The sequence below is a fragment of the Onychostoma macrolepis genome, chromosome 13, assembly GCF_012432095.1.
Source record: "Onychostoma macrolepis isolate SWU-2019 chromosome 13, ASM1243209v1, whole genome shotgun sequence".
NCBI classification, from domain to species: Eukaryota; Metazoa; Chordata; class Actinopteri; order Cypriniformes; family Cyprinidae; genus Onychostoma; species Onychostoma macrolepis.
This window is the reverse complement of record NC_081167.1, coordinates 7,588,024-7,607,416: the sequence shown is the minus strand read 5'-3', so window position 1 is coordinate 7,607,416 and position 19,393 is coordinate 7,588,024. Positions and strand designations below refer to the sequence as shown.

Sequence of the window (19,393 nt, the reverse complement as noted above, 5' to 3'; positions counted from 1 at the left end):
TTGGCAGAAATCGCTTCTTGGGTTTTTTAACACTATGACTCTCTGCATGTACTTCCAGCATAAAATCTTTAATCTAAGATCTGTACTTTGCATTTCTGTACTTTCTGTCTTCTAGCAAGGCACACGTGAAGTTCGATGTAAGATGACTAACAAACTTTACGCATTCTCTGCAGATGATTAATGATAAATGAGGAATAAAGTGAATAGAGTGTATCATAACACTTCCTATTTGTATCCAGCGCTATAACTTTACCTTCAGTCTGGTAAGTTTATAAAATGTTCACATTTAAGATATATAATTTTGACACTGTGGTCACAATTACAATATTTGAACAATATATTTCTATATTTATTGCTTATGCTTAAAATTATGGATTTCAATGGAGATTTACAGAAATACTGTAGGAGAAAAACAAAGAACGATTTGTCAACTCTGAATAATTAATAATGTGTTAAAGCATTAATATGTGGTACTGGTATTCACAAATTCATTTTATTGATTTCAATAGAGTAAGAATCTGAAGATTACAACAGTTTCTGTTTACAAGAGGTTATGTATAAGGTTACTGAGGGAGACAATTTCACTTTCACTTTTTCGTATTGAATGTGTCTTCTGGTTTATGAGCGATTGTTTTTTGTTGTTGTTTTTTTTATGATATTTTGATAGTAAGGAAATTGTTTTAAACAGCTCATTAAACTCCACCGAGACGAGCTACAGGATGAAATAGTGCAAGAGTTGTGCTACTGCATCATCCAAACATCGTCAGGATGCTGCAGCCATAAATAGACTCAATTGCTTGCTACATTCTCACAAAAGTCCAGCCATAAAAAATGCTTTTTTAGGCTCTGATGGTCCAAACAAAACAGCACAAAAACTTCTGCCTTCTTTCTGCAGAACCTCTAAAATTTCACAAAGCCATTCATTCATTCACTCATTCATCCTTTAATCTTGTTCATAGTTTTGAGAATGAAATAATCTCATTTAACCTGCAATAGTTTAGTTTAATTTAGTTTTTAATTTAGTGACAAAATTAATTCTGTTTATTTTTTTTTCCTTTTTTAAATTTTTTTTTTTATCTGACACACAACCTTAATATCTGAGAATATCTGTTTGAATGCTGTATTTAAATATGTTATTATGAATGTTTTACATAATAAATGAATTAGTTTTGCATTATAAGTTACATTAAATGTGCATTTAATTTTGGACCATATCTTAGGACCAAAATCAAAATCAAAATTTTATTTTATTATTTAGTTTATCTCAGGGTCTCAGTGTATTGAACTTAAGATGGACTGGTGAAGCAGGTCAAGAACCTGCTGGACCATCAGAACTGAGTCATTTACATGCAAATGCAGAACTTACTCCACACAAAACCCTGTAAATCAGTAGTCTCTATATTGAAATGCAGGTTTATGCTGCAGTGTCAGCACTAATAGGTTACTGCTGTGTAAAGATGGATTTCAACCTCACGGTCACATATTGTAGGCCTATGTATGAGCACCGCCCCCATTGTTCAATAACTCAAAGGTAGTTTGTCACGAATTCCCTGATGCAGTAAACCAACACTGAGAAAGTGTTTGCCTTCTCGGACAGATTATTGCAAGCGTCTTGCTGATTCTGAAATTTGTGAAAAATGACCAACCAGTCTCTTCATGTCAACACTGACAAGTGGATTGCTGAAAATGAGAGTTCATTTCTACCACCTGTATGCAACAAATTAATGTAAGTGAGTTAAAATGATCTTTCATAAACAAATAAAAGCATTCCTTATATATTCACATTAATAAAAAAGATAAGCCTTGTCTTTACATTGTGTTTTAGGTTCTTTTATCAGCTGAATATTATGTATGTTGGTGGTCCAAATGTAAGGAAGGATTATCACATTGAGGAAGGGGAAGAGGTGAGGTGCTTTTTGTGTGAGATAATATTACAAATTAACATGACATGTCCATTTAAGACTAGCTGACTTGCTTTTTTATTTTGATTAAATGCACTGCATTCTGGGATTCAGACCCGAGAAGGCTAACAGGTGATAAGATCAGAATTAGCCATGATCTTCACAAAAGGTTAGTGCTTTAGACTCAGCAGCTGTGGGATTAGATTTTCCAGGAAAAGAAGAGAAAAAGGACAAGAGCGCATAACTAATAATTAAAGTTGATCTAATATTGACAGCGTGATTTTCTGCACCTGCTTTGAAGCTCTCAACTTGTTAGTTATTCTTTGGGATTCACACCACAAACCGAAAAGCTTATATTGCAGTACATGGACTGCAGTAGTTTTCCAAATACACTTTGCATGGGGACAAAGTCTTTGTGATGATGCAATTCCCTGTTCTTTCTGAGAGCATGTTTGAGTCGCTCACACTGTATTGTCTTTCATAATATTATAGTTTTTGGCTACAACACTCAGTGAACTGAAAGTTTTTTTTTAGCCGTATTAAAGTTTTAGAATAGCTTTACAACAGGTATTTGCCAAGAAAAGCAAACATGGCAACTTGAGAGATAATGCCACCAATAAAGTAAAATACATACTAGATGCTGATTATGGTGTAATATTATGTTGTCAATCATTTTGTTAAATTTCAGCATTTTGATAACTCTGCCCACACATCATTTCTCCAAAGCCCCGCCCTCCAATGACATGTCAGCCAATACGATATCAGCACACAAAATGATTTACAAACAGAAAGCATTTCTGATTTTCTATAGTTTTAAGGGGCAAAAAAAAAAAAAAAAACGGTTACACTTTACTTGAAGGGGTGTGCATAACACATGTCATGATTATGAAGGGTTTTTATGCATGTTTATGACAACTGTCATTAAGTGTCATTCGCTCAGTTAATGCAAAGATGACATTGCTTGAGATGTCTTTGTTATGGGCTAGGGTTAGGGGTAAGGGTAGGGGTAGGGGTAGGTCAAATAATATCATCTTTGCATTAAAAATGACATAACTGAGCGAATGACACTTAATGACAGTTGTCATAAACATGCATAAAACCTCCTTCATATTCATGACATGTGTCATGTCATGATTATGAAGGTGTCATGTCAGTCTTATGCACACCCCTTCAAGTAAAGTGTTACCAAAAAAAACACAGTACAAAATATTTATTTATTTAGAAAAGTAGGCTATAATATCTCAAGACAACCTTAACCTATTTATTTAAAAAGTTTTTTTTTCTTTTCTTTATTTCTTTTTTCCACTATTGTCCCTCACTTTCATCTCTGCTCTGTACTTCTGTGAGCAATTTTGAAACTTTAAATTGCAGCATTTCTCATGTCTCCTGGGATAAGTTGCATTTCTTATTTGCAAGTCACTTTGGATAAAAGCATCTGCTAAATGAATACATTTAAATGTGTAAATGACACCTATTTCAGTGGCAGAAATCATTTATATAGCACCTTTACAGTGGCAAATTTCCAAATCAAACGACAGCAGGAAGTTAATAGCATTGACTCTTGCTGAACATCTCACAATAAAACACCTTTAAAAAATGACCTAGTTTAGTTTGGTGAGCCAGCCAGGTCTCTGTTAATTGGTTAATGTTTTAATCTCGGTCACTAGAGGTCAGTGCAAACCATCCAAGTCATGGCTTTATTCGCTCTAGATGTTCCGCACATGATGAGAGTTTACTTTTGAGGCACAATATCTTACATAAGTCTTCTGTTGAGTGTAATTTAAGCTTTGTGAAGGTTTAACAGTAAAACTGTTAAATCAGATACAGTTCACAGGGTTGAATGATATAGATTTTCTCTGGATGAAGAAACAAGCCCCATCTAGCACGAAGTTTCATTCCAAGGCTATAAATGAAATCAGACTTGCAGAAAAAGAGTTTCTGACACAACAGCACTACATTTGTAATACAGGTCACAGTTACAAGGCTGATGATTTCAAACAAAGGCAAACGAGGAAAGCTAAAAAATGTTATCCAGTTCACAGAACTCTAATATTCCTCTCACTGACTTCCTTTTTTATTTGCCTTTGTGTCGCAGCTCTTTTTCCAGGTGAGGGGCGACATGGTTTTGAAAGTGATAGAGAACGGCAAGCATAAAGACATACACATTCGAGAAGGAGAGGTAAGATTTGTCTCAGGTTGTGCTATGTCTGAAATAGCTCTGCTGTTTGTCTGACAGACTGTATTCATGTCAAGCCATTTAATTCTATAAAGACGTTTTATATGTTGCTGCTATTCTCAGATGTTCCTGCTTCCAGCAAGGATTCCCCACTCTCCTCAGAGATACGCAAACACAGTAGGGCTGGTCGTGGAGAGGAGGAGGCTTCACTCAGAGACAGATGGCCTCAGGTACCATGGGACACTTCTTCCAGACACATCCATCCTACATTATGTCTGCCTGTCCACTAACCATACTCTCAAGTAAACTCCATCACGCATTGGGATCAATTACCTCAAGATCATACACTTGCCTGTTGATGATACTGTACATTTACCTGGACCACAATGCTATTAGATGCTACTAGATTGTGGAATAAAAGTAGTGCTGTCAAACGATTAATCGTGATTAATCGCATCCAAAATAAAAGTTTTTGTTTACATAATGTGTGTGTATACTGTGTATATTTATGTATATATAAATACACACACACACACACACACACACACACACACACACACAGTATTTTGAAAATATTTACATGTATATATTTATATTACAGATAAATATATTTAATATATAACCATAAAATTTTTTCTTAAATATTAACATGTATGTGTGTGTATTTAAATAGACATAATAAATATACACAGTACACGCACATATATTATGTGAACAAAAACTTATTTTGGATGCGATTAATCGTGATTAATCATTTGGCAGCACTAAATAAAAGATTACAAAAATGTGTGTTTGTTATAAAAGATGGTTTCATTTCCCTTCTTTAGATACTTTGTGGATAATAGTACAGATGTCTTGTTTGAACGTTGGTTCTACTGTGAGAACCTGGGAACCCAACTTGTTCCCATCATCAAAGAGTAAGTCTAGTATTTGCTTTTAACCCTCATGTTTTGTGGAGATTAACTTTTTATGTTTAATCAAAAATACAGTAAAAATGGTAATATTGTTAACTATTTTATTAGTTTTTAATTTAAATTTTACATTGCATTTGAATACAATATATTTATACATTTTAAAAGTAATTCTGAATTTTCAGCAGCCATTACTCCAGTATTTGAATTGATTTTGAATTGATTCTTTGATATATATATATATATATATATATATATATATATAAAACACACACACACACACACACACACGTTGGCATTTAAATTGCATGTCAATTTATTTACCACATTTTTATACAAATGTATATAAATATTTTATCAATATTTTAGCCTTTATCCAAATACAGATGGCAAAATGGTTTGTATCTGCATTTGTATCTGGACAAAACCAAATATGGTGGTAAATGTAATTTACATGTATTTCTGTTTCCCTCATAATTTACATATAGCAAATATGCACTTTTATAGGGGTGTGCCTGAAGCCGGATACCTTATAATGAATTTAAAATGTGTAACGAATTCTAGAAAAAAATATATTTGTTAGATGCAGTCACTATAATTAGGCATTAAAATACATGGGGTATCTCAGTCTTCTCAGTTCCCATTCAGTCGGTCACGTTCGACGTACGTCGGACTGACCGACGAATAGGAATCTCGCTAGAGAGGCCAATCTACTTCGAGTGTAACTAAAACGAGCCAATGCACATTGGCATGCAATCATATGCAGCAGCTGCTCACCTCGCAGCGCGGGTATATAATGAGCAGCAGGTGCGTTGCATCTTTAGTTTAGGAAGTGTAGAAAGACGAGTCTCTGCAGGACGATCTCTTTGGATGTGGAAGTGCGGGCGTACAGCACAGCAGCGGGGTCGAATCCTCTCCATTTTTTCCTTTTTTTCTCGTTTTTACGGCTGGTTAGAGAGCGTCGGAGAGAGAGCGCACACGACAGGCTGCACAAAATCCCTGTCCGTGTTGCCGCGGCCGTTTCCCTGCGTGCTTCAGCACTGATTAAAAGAGTAAAGTCCCTAAAAGAGCTTACACAAGTAGAGCTTGCGTCTTTTTAAAGTTGACATTCTACTTGTGTGTTTCTGGGTGCGGTCGTTACCTGGCGCCGAGGGATGGTCACGAGCGTTGCATCGCGTGCCTGGGCTTAGCGCACGCTGAGGCAGCGTTTGTGGATGAGTCTTGTACCCATTGTGGGAGGATGACCATCTTGGAGTTGCAGTCGAGACTCCAGTTCCTGCAAAGGGGCGGAGTCCCAGTGCCGCTGCCTCGTTCCAGTCCTCCTCAGAGGGTTGCTGCGAGCAGTGGCACTAGTGACCAACGGTCAGAGGTACCCAAATTTTCAATAAAAGAGCAGTTTCCATCATCTCCGGGTCCGAAGAGGGCTCGGAGAGTAGTGGGAGAAGTAAAACCTCTCCACTCTTATCCACCTCTTCTGTCGCCAGCGGACAGCAGCGCGCAGTTCGAGAAGGTCACCCAAGCCTCTCCTGCACCCCCTGTCCGACCGTGGAACCAGGTAAATGTTGCACAGCACACTCAGACTCACTACGGGCCGCGTCCCTGCGTTCCACCTCGCTGCCCCACTGCGGGTACGCCTACGGTCCCCTTGGTCCCGCTTGCACGGTCTCTGCGAGCCTGGTTAGTGCTCCCCAGTCCGTCTCGCTGGCTCATTCGGACCATCAGGCTCGGCTATGCGATTCCGTTCGCCCGGCATCCCCCCAAGTTCAGAGGTGTCCACTTCACTGCAGTGAAAGCTGTCGATGCCTATGTCTTGCGTGCAGAGATCGTAGTCCTACTGGCGAAGGACGCGATAGAGCCGGTCCCTCCAGCCGATATGAGGTCAGGGTTTTACAGCCCCTACTTCATTGTACCCAAGAAGAGCGGTGGGTTACGACCGATCTTGGACCTGCGAGTTTTGAATCAGAGTCTTCACAAGCTACCGTTCAAAATGCTCATGCAGAAACGCATTTTCGAGTGCATCCGTCCCCGAGATTGGTTTGCAGCGATCGACCTGAAGGACGCGTACTTTCATGTCTCTATTCTTCCTCGACACAGGCCGTTTCTGCGCTTTGCGTTCGAGGGTCGAGCGTATCAGTACAAGGTCCTGCCCTTCGGGCTGGCCCTGTCTCCCCGCGTCTTCACGAAGGTCGTGGAGGGGGCCCTTGTTCCCATGAGAGAACAGGGTGTTCACATCCTCAACTATCTTGACGACTGGCTCATTCTTGCTCCGTCTCGGGAGCAGTTGTGCGAACACAGGGATTTGGTGCTCAGTCACCTCAGCCAGTTGGGCCTTCAGGTCAACTGGGAAAAGAGCAAACTCGCCCCAGTGCAGAGGATCGCTTTTCTCGGTATGGAGTTGGATTCGGTCGAACTGTCAGCACGCCTCACAGAGGAACGTGCTCAGTCGGTGTTGAACTGCCTGAATACATTCAGGGGCAGGACAGCGGTCCCACTGAAACTTTTTCAGAGGCTCCTGGGGCATATGGCAGCTGCAGCGGCAGTAACCCCGCTCGGCTTGCTTCATATGAGACCGCTTCAGCACTGGCTTCACGGCCGAGTCCCGAGACGGGTGTGGCAACGTGGCACGTACCGAGTGGCAATCACTCTGGAATGCCGCCAAGCCTTCAACCCGTGGTCAGACCCCTTGTTCCTTCGGGCAGGAGTGCCCCTAGAGCAGGTGTCCCGGCATGCCGTGATCTTCACGGATGCCTCTGCCACCGGCTGGGGTGCCACGTACAATGGGCAGGCAGTGTCAGGGGTGTGGACGGGCCCCCAACTGCATTGGCATGTCAACTGCCTCGAGTTGCTAGCAGTACACCTTGCCCTGAACCGCCTGAAGGGGCCGTTACGGGGCAAACATGTGCTGATCCGGACGGACAACACTGCGACCGTTGCGTACATCAACCATCAAGGGGGTTTGCGCTCCCGTCGCATGTCGCAACTCGCCCGCCATCTCCTCCTCTGGAGTCAGAAGCATCTGAGGTCGCTTCGCGCCATTCATGTCCCTGGTGTGCTCAACCGTGCGGCCGGCGAGCTCTCACGAGCTGCGCTACCGGGAGAGTGACGACTCCATCCCCAGGTGGTCCAGCTGATTTGGGGAGAGTTCGTTGAGGCTCAGGTAGACCTGTTTGCCTCGCCAGAAACCTCTCACTACCAGTTGCTCTACTCCCTGTCCGGGGGGACAGATGCACTGGCACACAGCAGGCCCCGGGGCCTTCGCAAATATGCGTTTCCCTCAGTGAGCCTACTTGCGCAGTCCTTGTGCAAAGTCAGGGAGGACGAGGAGCAGGTCCTGCTAGTTGCGCCCTATTGGCCCAACCGGACCTGGTTCCCAGAGCTCACGCTCCTTGCGACAGCCCCTCCCTGGCGAATTCCTCTGAGGAAGGATCTGCTTTCTCAGAGACGGGGCACCCTTTGGCACCCGCGTCCAGACCTCTGGAAACTCCATGTCTGGTCCCTGGACGGGACGCGGAGGTTCTAGGTGACTTACCCTCTGAGGTACTTAACACCATCGCTTCAGCACGTGCACCGTCTACGAGACGTGCTTACGCCTTGAAGTGGAACCTGTTCGTCGAGTGGTGTGCTTCTCGCCGAGAAGACCCCCGAAGATGTTCGATCGGTGTCGTGCTTTCCTTCTTGCAGCAAGGGTTGGAGCGTAGGCTGTCCCCCCTCCCCCCTCAAAGTTCATGCTGCGGCTATTTCCGCATGCCACGACCTCATCGATGGTAAGTCTGTGGGTAAGCACGACCTGGTCGTCAGGTTCCTTAGGGGGGCGAGACGGTTAAATCCTCCTCGACCTCCTCCATACCCTCTTGGGACCTTGCTCTGGTGCTTGAGCACTCCAGATTGCTCCCTTCGAGCCTTTGCAGTCAGCAGACTTAAAGATTCTGTCTATGAAGACTTTGTTGCTGGTTGCATTGGCCTCCATCAAGAGGGTAGGGGACCTGCAGGCATTTTCGGTCGACGAATCGTGCCTAGAGTTCGGGCCGGGTGACGACCACGTGGTACTGAGACCCCGTCCTGGCTATGTGCCCAAGGTTCCTACCACTCCCTTCAGGGATCAGGTAGTGAGCCTGCAAGCGCTGCCCCCGGAGGAGGCAGACCCAGCCCTGGCTTTGCTCTATCCAGTTCGTGCCTTACGACTGTACATAGACAGAACTCGAAGCCTCAGGACCTCAGACCAGCTCTTTGTCTGTTACGGAGGCCAGCAGAAGGGAAAGGCTGTCTCCAAGCAGAGGATGGCCCACTGGATAGTGGAGGCCATCGCCTTGGCTTACCAAGCACAAGGCGTGCCCTGCCCGCTCAGGTTGCATGCCCACTCCACGAGAGGCGTGGCATCCTCCTGGGCGCTGGCTCGTGGCGCCTCGCTGACAGATATTTGTAGAGCTGCGGGCTGGGCAACACCTAACACGTTCGCTAGGTTTTATAGCCTTCGTGTCGAGCCAGTCTCCTCACGTGTTCTCACCTCAGGTCAGAGGCACGGAGAGGTCCCAGCTTAGTGTCGGCTTGCTGCGTTACATACGCTTATTGCTCCAGAGAGTCCCTATAAGGCAGACCCTGTTGAGTCCTCCGATCACCTTCGGCAGCCGGACGTGGCGGAGTGTCCGGCGCCAGGCCTTTACTCCGCTGTATCCTTGAGAGCCGGATTTAGGCTAGGTTCCATATGTGTGACCCTACGGGGATCCCATATGGGGTTTTCCACAGGCTGTTCCTAAAGAAACCCGTGTCTTTCCCTCTGGGAGAACCCACCTCTCGTTAGGTTGGAGTCACCCCAGTACTTCCATATGTAGTACAGCCCTACGGGGTTAGTCCATATGTACTTCTCCACATAACTCCTTCGGGGAAGGATGTGGCTTCCGCAGCGTTCCTTTCCAGTGAAAGGGTACGCTTTCCCAGTGTTCCAAAGTCTCACTGAATGGGTTTTGGGGAACAGCAGTGATCGACACTCTCTGTGGTTGCCCTGTCCCACCGTCTTAAGCAAGGGGGTACAGGGGGCTGGCTACAGAGCGCTGGAAGGGGGCAGCTCCTGTGGCGCTTTGGTAGGGATTCCTATTCGTCGGTCAGTCCGACGTACGTCGAACGTGACCGACTGAATGGGAACGTCTCGGTTACATAGGTAACCCTTGTTCCCTGAAGGAGGGAACGGAGACGTACGTCCCGTCGCCACAGTCGCTGGACCCCGCTGATGCTGCCGCCTTACCTATTCGGCTCCTCAGCGAAAACCTAAAGATGCAACGCACCTGCTGCTCATTATATACCCACGCTGCGAGGTGAGCAGCTGCTGCATATGATTGCATGCCAATGTGCATTGGCTCGTTTTAGTTACACTCAAAGTAGATTGGCCTCTCTAGCGAGATTCCTATTCGTCGGTCAGTCCGACGTACGTCTCCGTTCCCTCCTTCAGGGAACGAGGGTTGCCTATGTAACCGAGACGTTTTGTGTGCATATGCATGTACATACAAATAATGAGTTGCATTTGTATATGTCAGGTTTATGGATTCCAAACAGAATAAAACAGGAAAGCCTGATCCAGGTAAATGCAGTTGTTCACTTTACTGTTGCATGATGAAACGAGGTGAAATACCCTTACATTTAACATGCCATTACTGTTTAGTGCTGTTGTTCAGGGGTCTTCTGTATAAATTATTTGATCTTCTCTATAGCTGAAGGATTTGTGTAATTATAAGGAATGTCAGTATCAGAACTCACTCACATGATACTTTAAAGGCACAGTTCACCCAAAATGAATCAGAACAGATTTCAAACAGCAGCAGTATGCTGAGCTTACTTGTATATAGTTCTTATATTTAATAATTCTGTTCATTCAGTAACTGTTTAATCTTTGCAGATGAACCCATCAAGCCAACCCCATACCCACTCAACACAATGAAGGTGATGGCACCGTTCTGCTTCAGAGAGTGGGTGGAAAAGCAGAAGCCTGCCCTGGCAAGTGATCAGCCGGTGGATATGTTTGGAGCACAGTTTGAGACTGAGGTGAGGAGAAGAAGCCTAGCTAAAACAATCAGTTCTACTTCCTGCAGGAGTCAGTCAGATGAGATCCTGGTCATTAATCAAAGGTCTGACTGTGAGAAGTTTCCCATCAGCAAAGTATCGACGTATGCATAAGGTGGAGGGAGACAGAGCCTGTCTGTCAAATGGACTCAACCATTACAAGAACAGGAAACAGAACCTCTGCAACTTGAACCTCAGTAGTTTTTAACTAGGTTCAAACATTTGTGTCCTGTAAAAGTTTGTTTAACTCGTGCAAGAGTAGCAAGACAGCAAGTTACTGATTTGCAGTTGTGCTAAGTATTGAGAAATTGTTCTTAGATTTGACTACTGAGAAAGTCTTTATAGATAGATATATGGATGGATGGATGGATGAAGCTTTGGCAATAATGTATTTGCTGACTTAGACTTTCTGTCCGTTAGACGTTTCTCTTTGGTCCTGGGACATCTGGAACCTCTAGAAGAAAAACTGATGGCTGGATCTGGCAACTGGTAACACATTACACCATGCTTCATTCAGTAATCAGTATTTTTATTTCAGCCTTATACATTTATTTGCCTACTTTTTGTTGTATTTTATTTAGGAGGGGTCCTCTAGCGTCTTCATGAATGGCAAGGAGTACAACCTGTCCACAGGGGATTGTCTTCTTATTTTTGGAGAGACAGAGTGAGTGTGCTATTCTTATGAGCATTTATGTTAATAGTCTAATAAGTGCCAGAACTTCTCAGGGACAGAAATCTCAGGGACAGAAAACCAACTGAGCAAGTATTTATGTCAGTGCGTGTGTGAATGACAGTAACTGTTTGTTAACACCACTGTGTTTATGTGTGGGCTTCTTTAGGTATCAGTGGAAAAGATCACAACATTGTGTCGCTTTGTATGTTGCCCAAGACCCAGAACGGAAGAGACCCTACTGAGACACATAAACACACATGAGCACTTCTTAGGACCAATGTATCAACGTTTTTAATAACAGCACAGTATCATGTTCACAATAAATCCTAATCACACATTATTAGACAAAACATATGTTCCTTGTATTAGGCCTTTAAATAATAAAGAAAATATGCTCTTAAATTGCTTTAAACATATACATGACAAAGTGCAAGTCGATAAAAAAAAATAAAAATAAAAATAAATATCTTGAAAAGGTTTTTAAATACAATTAATGTAATGGTAAGTCTGCATCATAATTAGTACTGTTGCTTGATTTAATTTAATGCATAATATCTTTCCTATTCCATCAATTATAAATTAATTTCATAAAACTGTCATACATAACTGACTGGCTACAGTGTTGGTACTCTAGGTATCAAAATGTAAAATGGTATGGTGCTGTCCAATTTTGGTGCCTGACTACAATGTGCTGCTACTCAGCAGTTTTATAAAGTATAAAAGCTAAGGTAGTGTTAGGTAATGTGTGGTTAAAGCTAGCTAGTATATTTGGCCACACTGTGATAGAAATGGAGGTAAACATGTGAGATGCGGTTCACTGCCCTCAATTCATTGAAAAGCAGGGCTGTAGAAGTGAAACATGGTATAACAAACAGAGCAAACAGAAAGGGCAAACCTGTAGACCTGACAAATTTACTCCAACACTTGTGTAAGGCTGAATTTTGTACCAAAGCCAGAATTTTGGTTTTGTCCCAACCATTTTTGCCTGTATTAGCAGTTATTAAACATATAAACTGTTTTTCTGTTATTGTTATTGTTATTGTTATTGTTATGTGCAATCTACCGAAATGTTTTCCTGACATTTAAGCTGAGTTTCATCTTCACTTTTGCAAAACGGAGCTTTTTCATCAACCTTGGTTTTGGAAGTAAATTTTCCATTCATTTTTCCCATAGGGATTTAAAAAAAAAAAAAAAACATCTTTGTAAAACAGTTGCAAGTCAAAGCAACCAGCTACAGCTACAAGGTGAATCACAACATCACAAGAGAGACAATCCCATGAAGCACTGCAAATGATATAATTAAATGAAAAATGACGGATATATATCTATATCTATCTTTATATAAAACTATTATTTTAAGAATGCCTATTGTGTATTCAAAACAACATTTTATGCATGTTTCAAAATAAATATATAATATATATATATATATATATATATAATGCATAATATATACAAATATTTATGTAGGTAATGTTTTTTACAGTGTTTCACAGGAGTGGGTGGGATTTGCTTGCTTCTGTTCTCTGATTGATAGTGATTTCTTTGCACAATCATGGTTTATGTAGTTTTTGCCAGGAATGTTGCAGTTAAACAGGAATATTAAAACAAACAAATGAGGACTGATGGCTTCAACAAAATAATACACCACTGATTAACAACCTTGTAACTCACAGAAGGTCTGTCTTTTAAAAATTAATAAGTTCATTAATAATCAATTTTTCAATGGAGAAAATGAATGTGGTTTTTATTTCTGAAACCCGACTGTTTTATTAGCATTGTAGCATTTATCAGGCCTACCTAACACTCTATCCCAATACAAAAGCATAGATTTTTACCATGTTCTGTTAAACAGTTATTATCTGTTTATATTGACTACTTATCTAGCCGTATCTTCAAAGTGTTCCTGATCACATGTTTTTCAGCTATAAGTGCCGCCAACGCCCAGGGAACGGCATATTCGAGCGTCACCAGGCCTATTAAGTTATACCTGAATTCTGAATAGTCCCAAGGACAGGCCCCGAACAGCCTGAGCAGAAAACCCCAGGTAAACTCCCACATATAGATGAAGAGAGTGTAGACAGTCAGCCTGACTGGTAGGGGGCAGTGTTTCTGCTGCAGTCTTGCACTTAGGCCCTCCATGAAGAAGATGGCAGAGCTGTAAATAAGGAGTGCCCATAGGCTTGTGTGACCTGCGAGTCTGTGGTCGTGGGTGTAGTACCAATCCCAGGCTGCGGTGAACGCCACCTCACAGAGACAGCCGTGAAGGGCGTAAATGTACAGTCGGGCGAGAGGTGAGAGGGTTGTGGGTGTGATCTGCCCAGAGACGTCAGTGTCTGCAACAAAAGAAGGTTTTGTTAGCACTAGTGTACATACTTGCCTTTTTTTTTTGATTATACTTTATATGATTAACTAGTAAGTAAACTTTTGATGCGATAAAGGTTTGGAGGATGTGCAAAACAATCCAGACAGCATTACATGTTCTTCAACGGAAAGACTAATGTGTTATTTGGTTTCATTATCTAGATGTAAAAGACATATTAGTGAAGCACACTTCTGTAATATCTCACTCAGTCACTTATAAATAGTGTTTATTTCCTTTATATTTTAATTCACACTCTGTTTCAAAACCTAGTGCTGCCTATGTAGGCAGCCTTTTAAAGGGGTCATATGATGCGATTTAAAATTTTCCTTTCTCTTTGGAGTGTTACAAGCTGTTTATGCATAGTTTTTTATGCATTAAGTCCCCCTCAATAATTAGAAATGGCCAAATGCCCCCAATATTTTAAATTCTTGCACTGATCTGCTGCCCTCCATTATGCAGCGCTCTTGTTAAGATGACAAAAAAGCTTTAAAAGTAACATTTGCAATCTGCTCTGCCTCAGCGCTTGTCAATGTCAAAATAATTGAACTGGCCAATCAAATCAAAGTAGGTGGGTTTAGCAGATTCACAGATGCTGAGCGCGTTGCGAAGATTGAAAACATGGAAAGAGTGAGGTAAGATGGAAGCTGCAAATCATTTAATGTTTAGTCAACTGTTTTACGATAGAAATGTTAAATGACCATCAGCTATATTCAGTGAAGCAAACTGCTCGACTTTTTTTCTCAAAAACACGTCGTTGCTGAGAAATATAATGTAGCGATTCAGTATGGAAATAGTGTAATAGTGTAAAAATAGTGTAATGCTAGGTAGTGTTGACAAGTTTTTGTGTGCGAGTAATAATGTGTGTGTGTGTGTGTGCGCCAATTAAAGCATATACAGTATATGCATATATATATTAAAAAAATTGCCTTGCAAGTGGGGACGTACAAATTCATATGAATTAGCCACCTCAAAGTATGAACAAATTGCCATGAGATCAGGTAGTCTTTTCTCAGAATTGTGAGATATAAACTCACATGTGTGTAGCATTTGGACCAATCAGACACACAATTTTTCATTTGATTTAACAAATCAATTAGTTATTAGATTAACAAATAATCACAGACCCCTCACCCAATAAACATACTGGGTGCCAGTATGTCTATGGATGACTCCAGGCCCCCGGTTCCATGGCAACCAGTCTGATAACACTAGTTTTATTACTCAAAGAAATACGGGCAGAGCAATACTCACCTCATTTTCCCTTAGGAAAGTGAATTTATGCCATAAAAATGGACCCTTTCTTTGAATGGACACACATATCTTCAGGTAATTGTGTATATTATTACTGTTCATGTATATGTTCTTGTGTATTGTATCCTGTTTTAGTTAATATTACCTCACATACCATGTTTGGTCTCTATCAATTTGTCTTTGGATGATCTAATTGAGAGTGTATATTATATGTTGATACCTATGCAACATATTAGTGTTCTAAGAATTTGATATAGTGTTTGTATATCAACTTCCCAATCCAGTTCATATGCAAATTACCATGTTCAGAGACAAAGAGTCGTAAAACTTTCCCTCCAAAAGTTCAAGACGCCATTGGCTCTTTGACTCCCCAGAGGTGTGACCTCTACATCAGATAAAGCTCTCACATCAGTAAGACGAAACAAAGGTTTAGTATACGTTATAGACCCCGTTATAAACGGTGCTGATGGTTTGTCTCAGGTGGTTAACTGATAGAAACAGATCATAGAAACAGATCAACCAAAGCAACTGCATTAAGACCTAACTTAAAGGGGTCATGCTGGAGAATCAAAAGGTTCTTGATATTTACACAAATAAGAGGTTACTCTTAAAGATGATGAATAAGACCATAAAACTCAGACGTTCAGTCAGTAAATGTAAAGAAACATGAATGACATACCTGAGCGACTGAAAGATACATTTTTTGATGGTTCTTCACATTTCACTATAGACTGTTTTGTGAATTACTCTACATGTATCTGGGTTTTCAAAACATTATTTATTGAAAGACATGGCAGTGCCAAGCATTTTATCCGGGGATGCAACTTAGGTAAGTACATTTATTTTTAAATCTTACAGTTTGTGTCTGTATTAAACATTAAACTTCATATCATTGTTTGAGTGATGCTAATGAAATCAGTGCATAGCTGGATCAGAAATATTTGCTTGAGTTTAATACTCTTTTATTATATGAACAATGCATTTTACTATAGTTTTGTCACGGTGCACACAGCAGGGAGGAACGAGGAACACGCATAGGAGGATAAACTTCAAAATAATAATCTTTAATGATGACGGCAGGGCAAGACAAGGCAAGGTTAACAGACAGGAACACCGGGGAATAACAAGTAGACAAGACCAAAACTAACTAAACAGGCAGGAACTAAATACACATGACAATTAATGATAATGACTAAAACACAGCCAGAAGACAGAGGACTGACAAGTTTATGTTACTGTTGTTATTAGTAACCCTTCACACAATGTGTAGCTAGTGTTTTACTGTCGTGGACTTTCAAGAAATTTGTTAACAGTAGTCTGTGTATAGATATCTGGTTACGTTTATGTTGTTTTGCGTTGCAAATGGTTGCCTTGTTTTAATTTCTTTTGCTTCGGGATTTGACTCGGGCTCAAACATATACGGATGTATGACAGTGCTTGCCATCTTGAATATCAAAACACATGACTTGCTATAAAGAAGTCCATGCATACGGTGCACTGAAATGAGCCAATCACAGCAGTGGGTGTTTACTTCTGTTTCTGCAAGAGGTAACACCCCTTGATATTGAGCTTTTTTATAAAGAGTGAAAATGAAGACGGAAAATTAGCACTTTTACAAATACTGGACTTTACAAACTTTATAAACTAACCTCAAGAAAGATAATATAAAAACCTGAAATCTGCATTTCATAACTAGAAACAATAGATTCCAGTGGACCTATTCAGACCTGGCACAAATCGGCAATTCTATTGAATATATTAAGTATACTTACAGAAAAATATATGTGATATAATATAAGGTATAAAATAGAAGTGATAACCCGTTTTTCTTTTTACTGATACACAGAAGCATTATGGCCATAGATCTGGCTATTTCCAACCAGTCTTATAGAAGTGTATATATATATATCAACAACCCAATGGCAGCAATGGCATAAATCATATATATATATATATATATATATATATATATATATATATATATATATATATATATATATATATGATTTATGCCATTGGGTTGTTGGCTAATTGATGAATCGTTTGTTCCTCTTTTGTAAGTCTCTTTGGATAAAAACATCTGCTAAATGCATAAATGTAAATGTATTTCATGTTGTCAGCGCTAAGATAAACGGTGTGTCTATCATCTGTTGTATCCGAGAAAATCTGTTTGTTTTCATCATTCTGAATACAGTTTTCTTGAGATATTTGTTGCATTTTCATTTCACATTTGGTGCGAATAGAGCCTTAGCTTATCCAATGGTATTTTAGTTCAAACTAACCCAGTGATATTTCCAGACGGGTCTATCCGTTATGAAATCTGTCTTAACTTCTTGTTTGGATGCCTTGTATGGGAGCCATGCCCAGTTAAATACAGATGGTTACTCTGCCATTAGAAGTCATTACAAGAGAAGCGCTATCCTCCATTCAGATTTCAGCCATTCTTGCATGATTTCCACTATACATAACTGAAATCAGTTGTTTATGGCAAACAATAAATCACCTAAAACTCACCATCACTCTTAGGGCCCTGCCTTCTCATCAGTAATGTTCTAGACTCCATCTCCAGTTCGTCCAACTTAACAGCACAGAGCAGCTTCTGAATCTACACCATTTCCTGTTACTGCCTAAGTTCTCTAGTCCTGAGAGCACAATGGCTAAATATTAAGCCAGCGCTATCAGTGACATCCCCACTCGGGCTGTACAGAAATAAAGAGTCTAAAGGGCGGGGACCCTAAGCATACTATGGGATCAAGAGATGTGAACAGATAGACTGGCATAAGGCTTTCTGGGGGAGCTGTGATAGGCCTGCACATCATTGTTCATATTAGCAGAAGTTTTGGATGTTATCACTTGATGTCATGGAAGAGAGGTTTTTTGGCTTTAAGCAGATGTAGTAGTTATTAAAACCATGCAACTTTTGCATACACAGTCAAAATGAAGACTGTGGTCGGCCTAAAGCCATCACACAAGTCTTCAAGATTTCTCTAGTGAGGTTTTCTGGTTGCATTGTTATGTGCATTCTTGATGCAAAATATATATGTTTGCCTACATTCCAAGGCAATCCCAGAATGCATTTCGTTTTGTGAAAAAGTCCATCAATCATAGCAACAAAGTGAGAGAAATATCAATTACAAACATACATATTATAAAAAGAAAAATAAATAATTATCCATTTAATTCATATATGTATCTATAAAAAAAAAGTTTATAATAGTATTAATATATAATATATTAAACTGTTCAGCTTTGCAACTTGCTCAAATGTTTTTGAAATCAATTTTTAGTCAATTCTCCTGTAGGCTTCACGCTATGCTTTATTTCAGTGATAATTATTTAAAACGCAGCTTCCTATGAAGACAGTAGACTGCAAGACATCTCACTATGTTTTGGAACAGAGCCGTAGATATAAGTTGATATTTCAGGTAAATATCACATTATGCAGCTGACCAAAACACTCATTATACAGAATATGACAATGATACATTAGCAATTAAAATTAGTTATCTGCTCCATATCACATCCATTTCCCGTTTCTCACAGAAAGTCAAGATAAACAATTATGTGAGCTGGACTAATGACACGAGAGGCATTAACCTAAAATAAGGGGAAGTCAAGCACATCACTATGAATAATAGCTCTAGTTCATGCAAAGGAAGAACCTTCCTCCAGGACATACAAAAGCTGCCATGGCACCTTTATTATATCTCTCATGTTTGCTTTGCTCCGCTGCGTAATAAAAAAGTCAAATGACTGATTAGTGGGGAACAGAGTCCAACGCAAATTTGCACACACAAAAAAATAAAAGATAAAATAAATAGAGGTCGTAAAGTATTTTTTTGTATACTTTCTGAAAACCACAGTCATACATTGCAACAGTGTAAAAAGTGAAAAGACTGAGGCACAAAACATCTCTCTTTGAGCATTATCTCGATTAATTGGCTCAACCAATGCTATGAATGTGGGGGTGTTCATGAACACAGCCATTATTTTTCACTATTGAAACAAATGATGGCCATTTCCTGTGTATATCATAATCAGACATGATAAAACATCTTTTGATAC

The 19,393-nt window shown here is 40.5% G+C and overlaps 2 protein-coding genes across 2 annotated transcripts; one reads left to right on the top strand and one right to left on the bottom strand.

The window, feature by feature from the left end:
- Positions 1 to 1,534: 1,534 nt before the first annotated feature.
- haao (3-hydroxyanthranilate 3,4-dioxygenase) lies at positions 1,535 to 12,730 on the top strand. The gene is made up of 10 exons (XM_058795691.1): positions 1,535 to 1,726; positions 1,826 to 1,904; positions 3,997 to 4,080; positions 4,201 to 4,307; positions 4,905 to 4,994; positions 10,517 to 10,560; positions 10,876 to 11,021; positions 11,460 to 11,528; positions 11,621 to 11,703; positions 11,879 to 12,730. The coding sequence occupies exons 1-10, from the start codon at positions 1,638 to 1,640 to the stop codon at positions 11,952 to 11,954; spliced, it is 867 nt and encodes a 288-aa protein (XP_058651674.1). The 5' UTR covers positions 1,535 to 1,637; the 3' UTR covers positions 11,955 to 12,730.
- On the bottom strand, positions 12,151 to 19,334 carry LOC131552136 (transmembrane protein 229B-like). The gene is made up of 2 exons (XM_058795692.1): positions 17,843 to 19,334; positions 12,151 to 14,048 (listed from the first exon to the last, which is right to left on the bottom strand). The coding sequence occupies exons 1-2, from the start codon at positions 17,889 to 17,891 to the stop codon at positions 13,588 to 13,590; spliced, it is 510 nt and encodes a 169-aa protein (XP_058651675.1). The 5' UTR covers positions 17,892 to 19,334; the 3' UTR covers positions 12,151 to 13,587.
- Between the last annotated feature and the right edge of the window lie 59 nt (positions 19,335 to 19,393).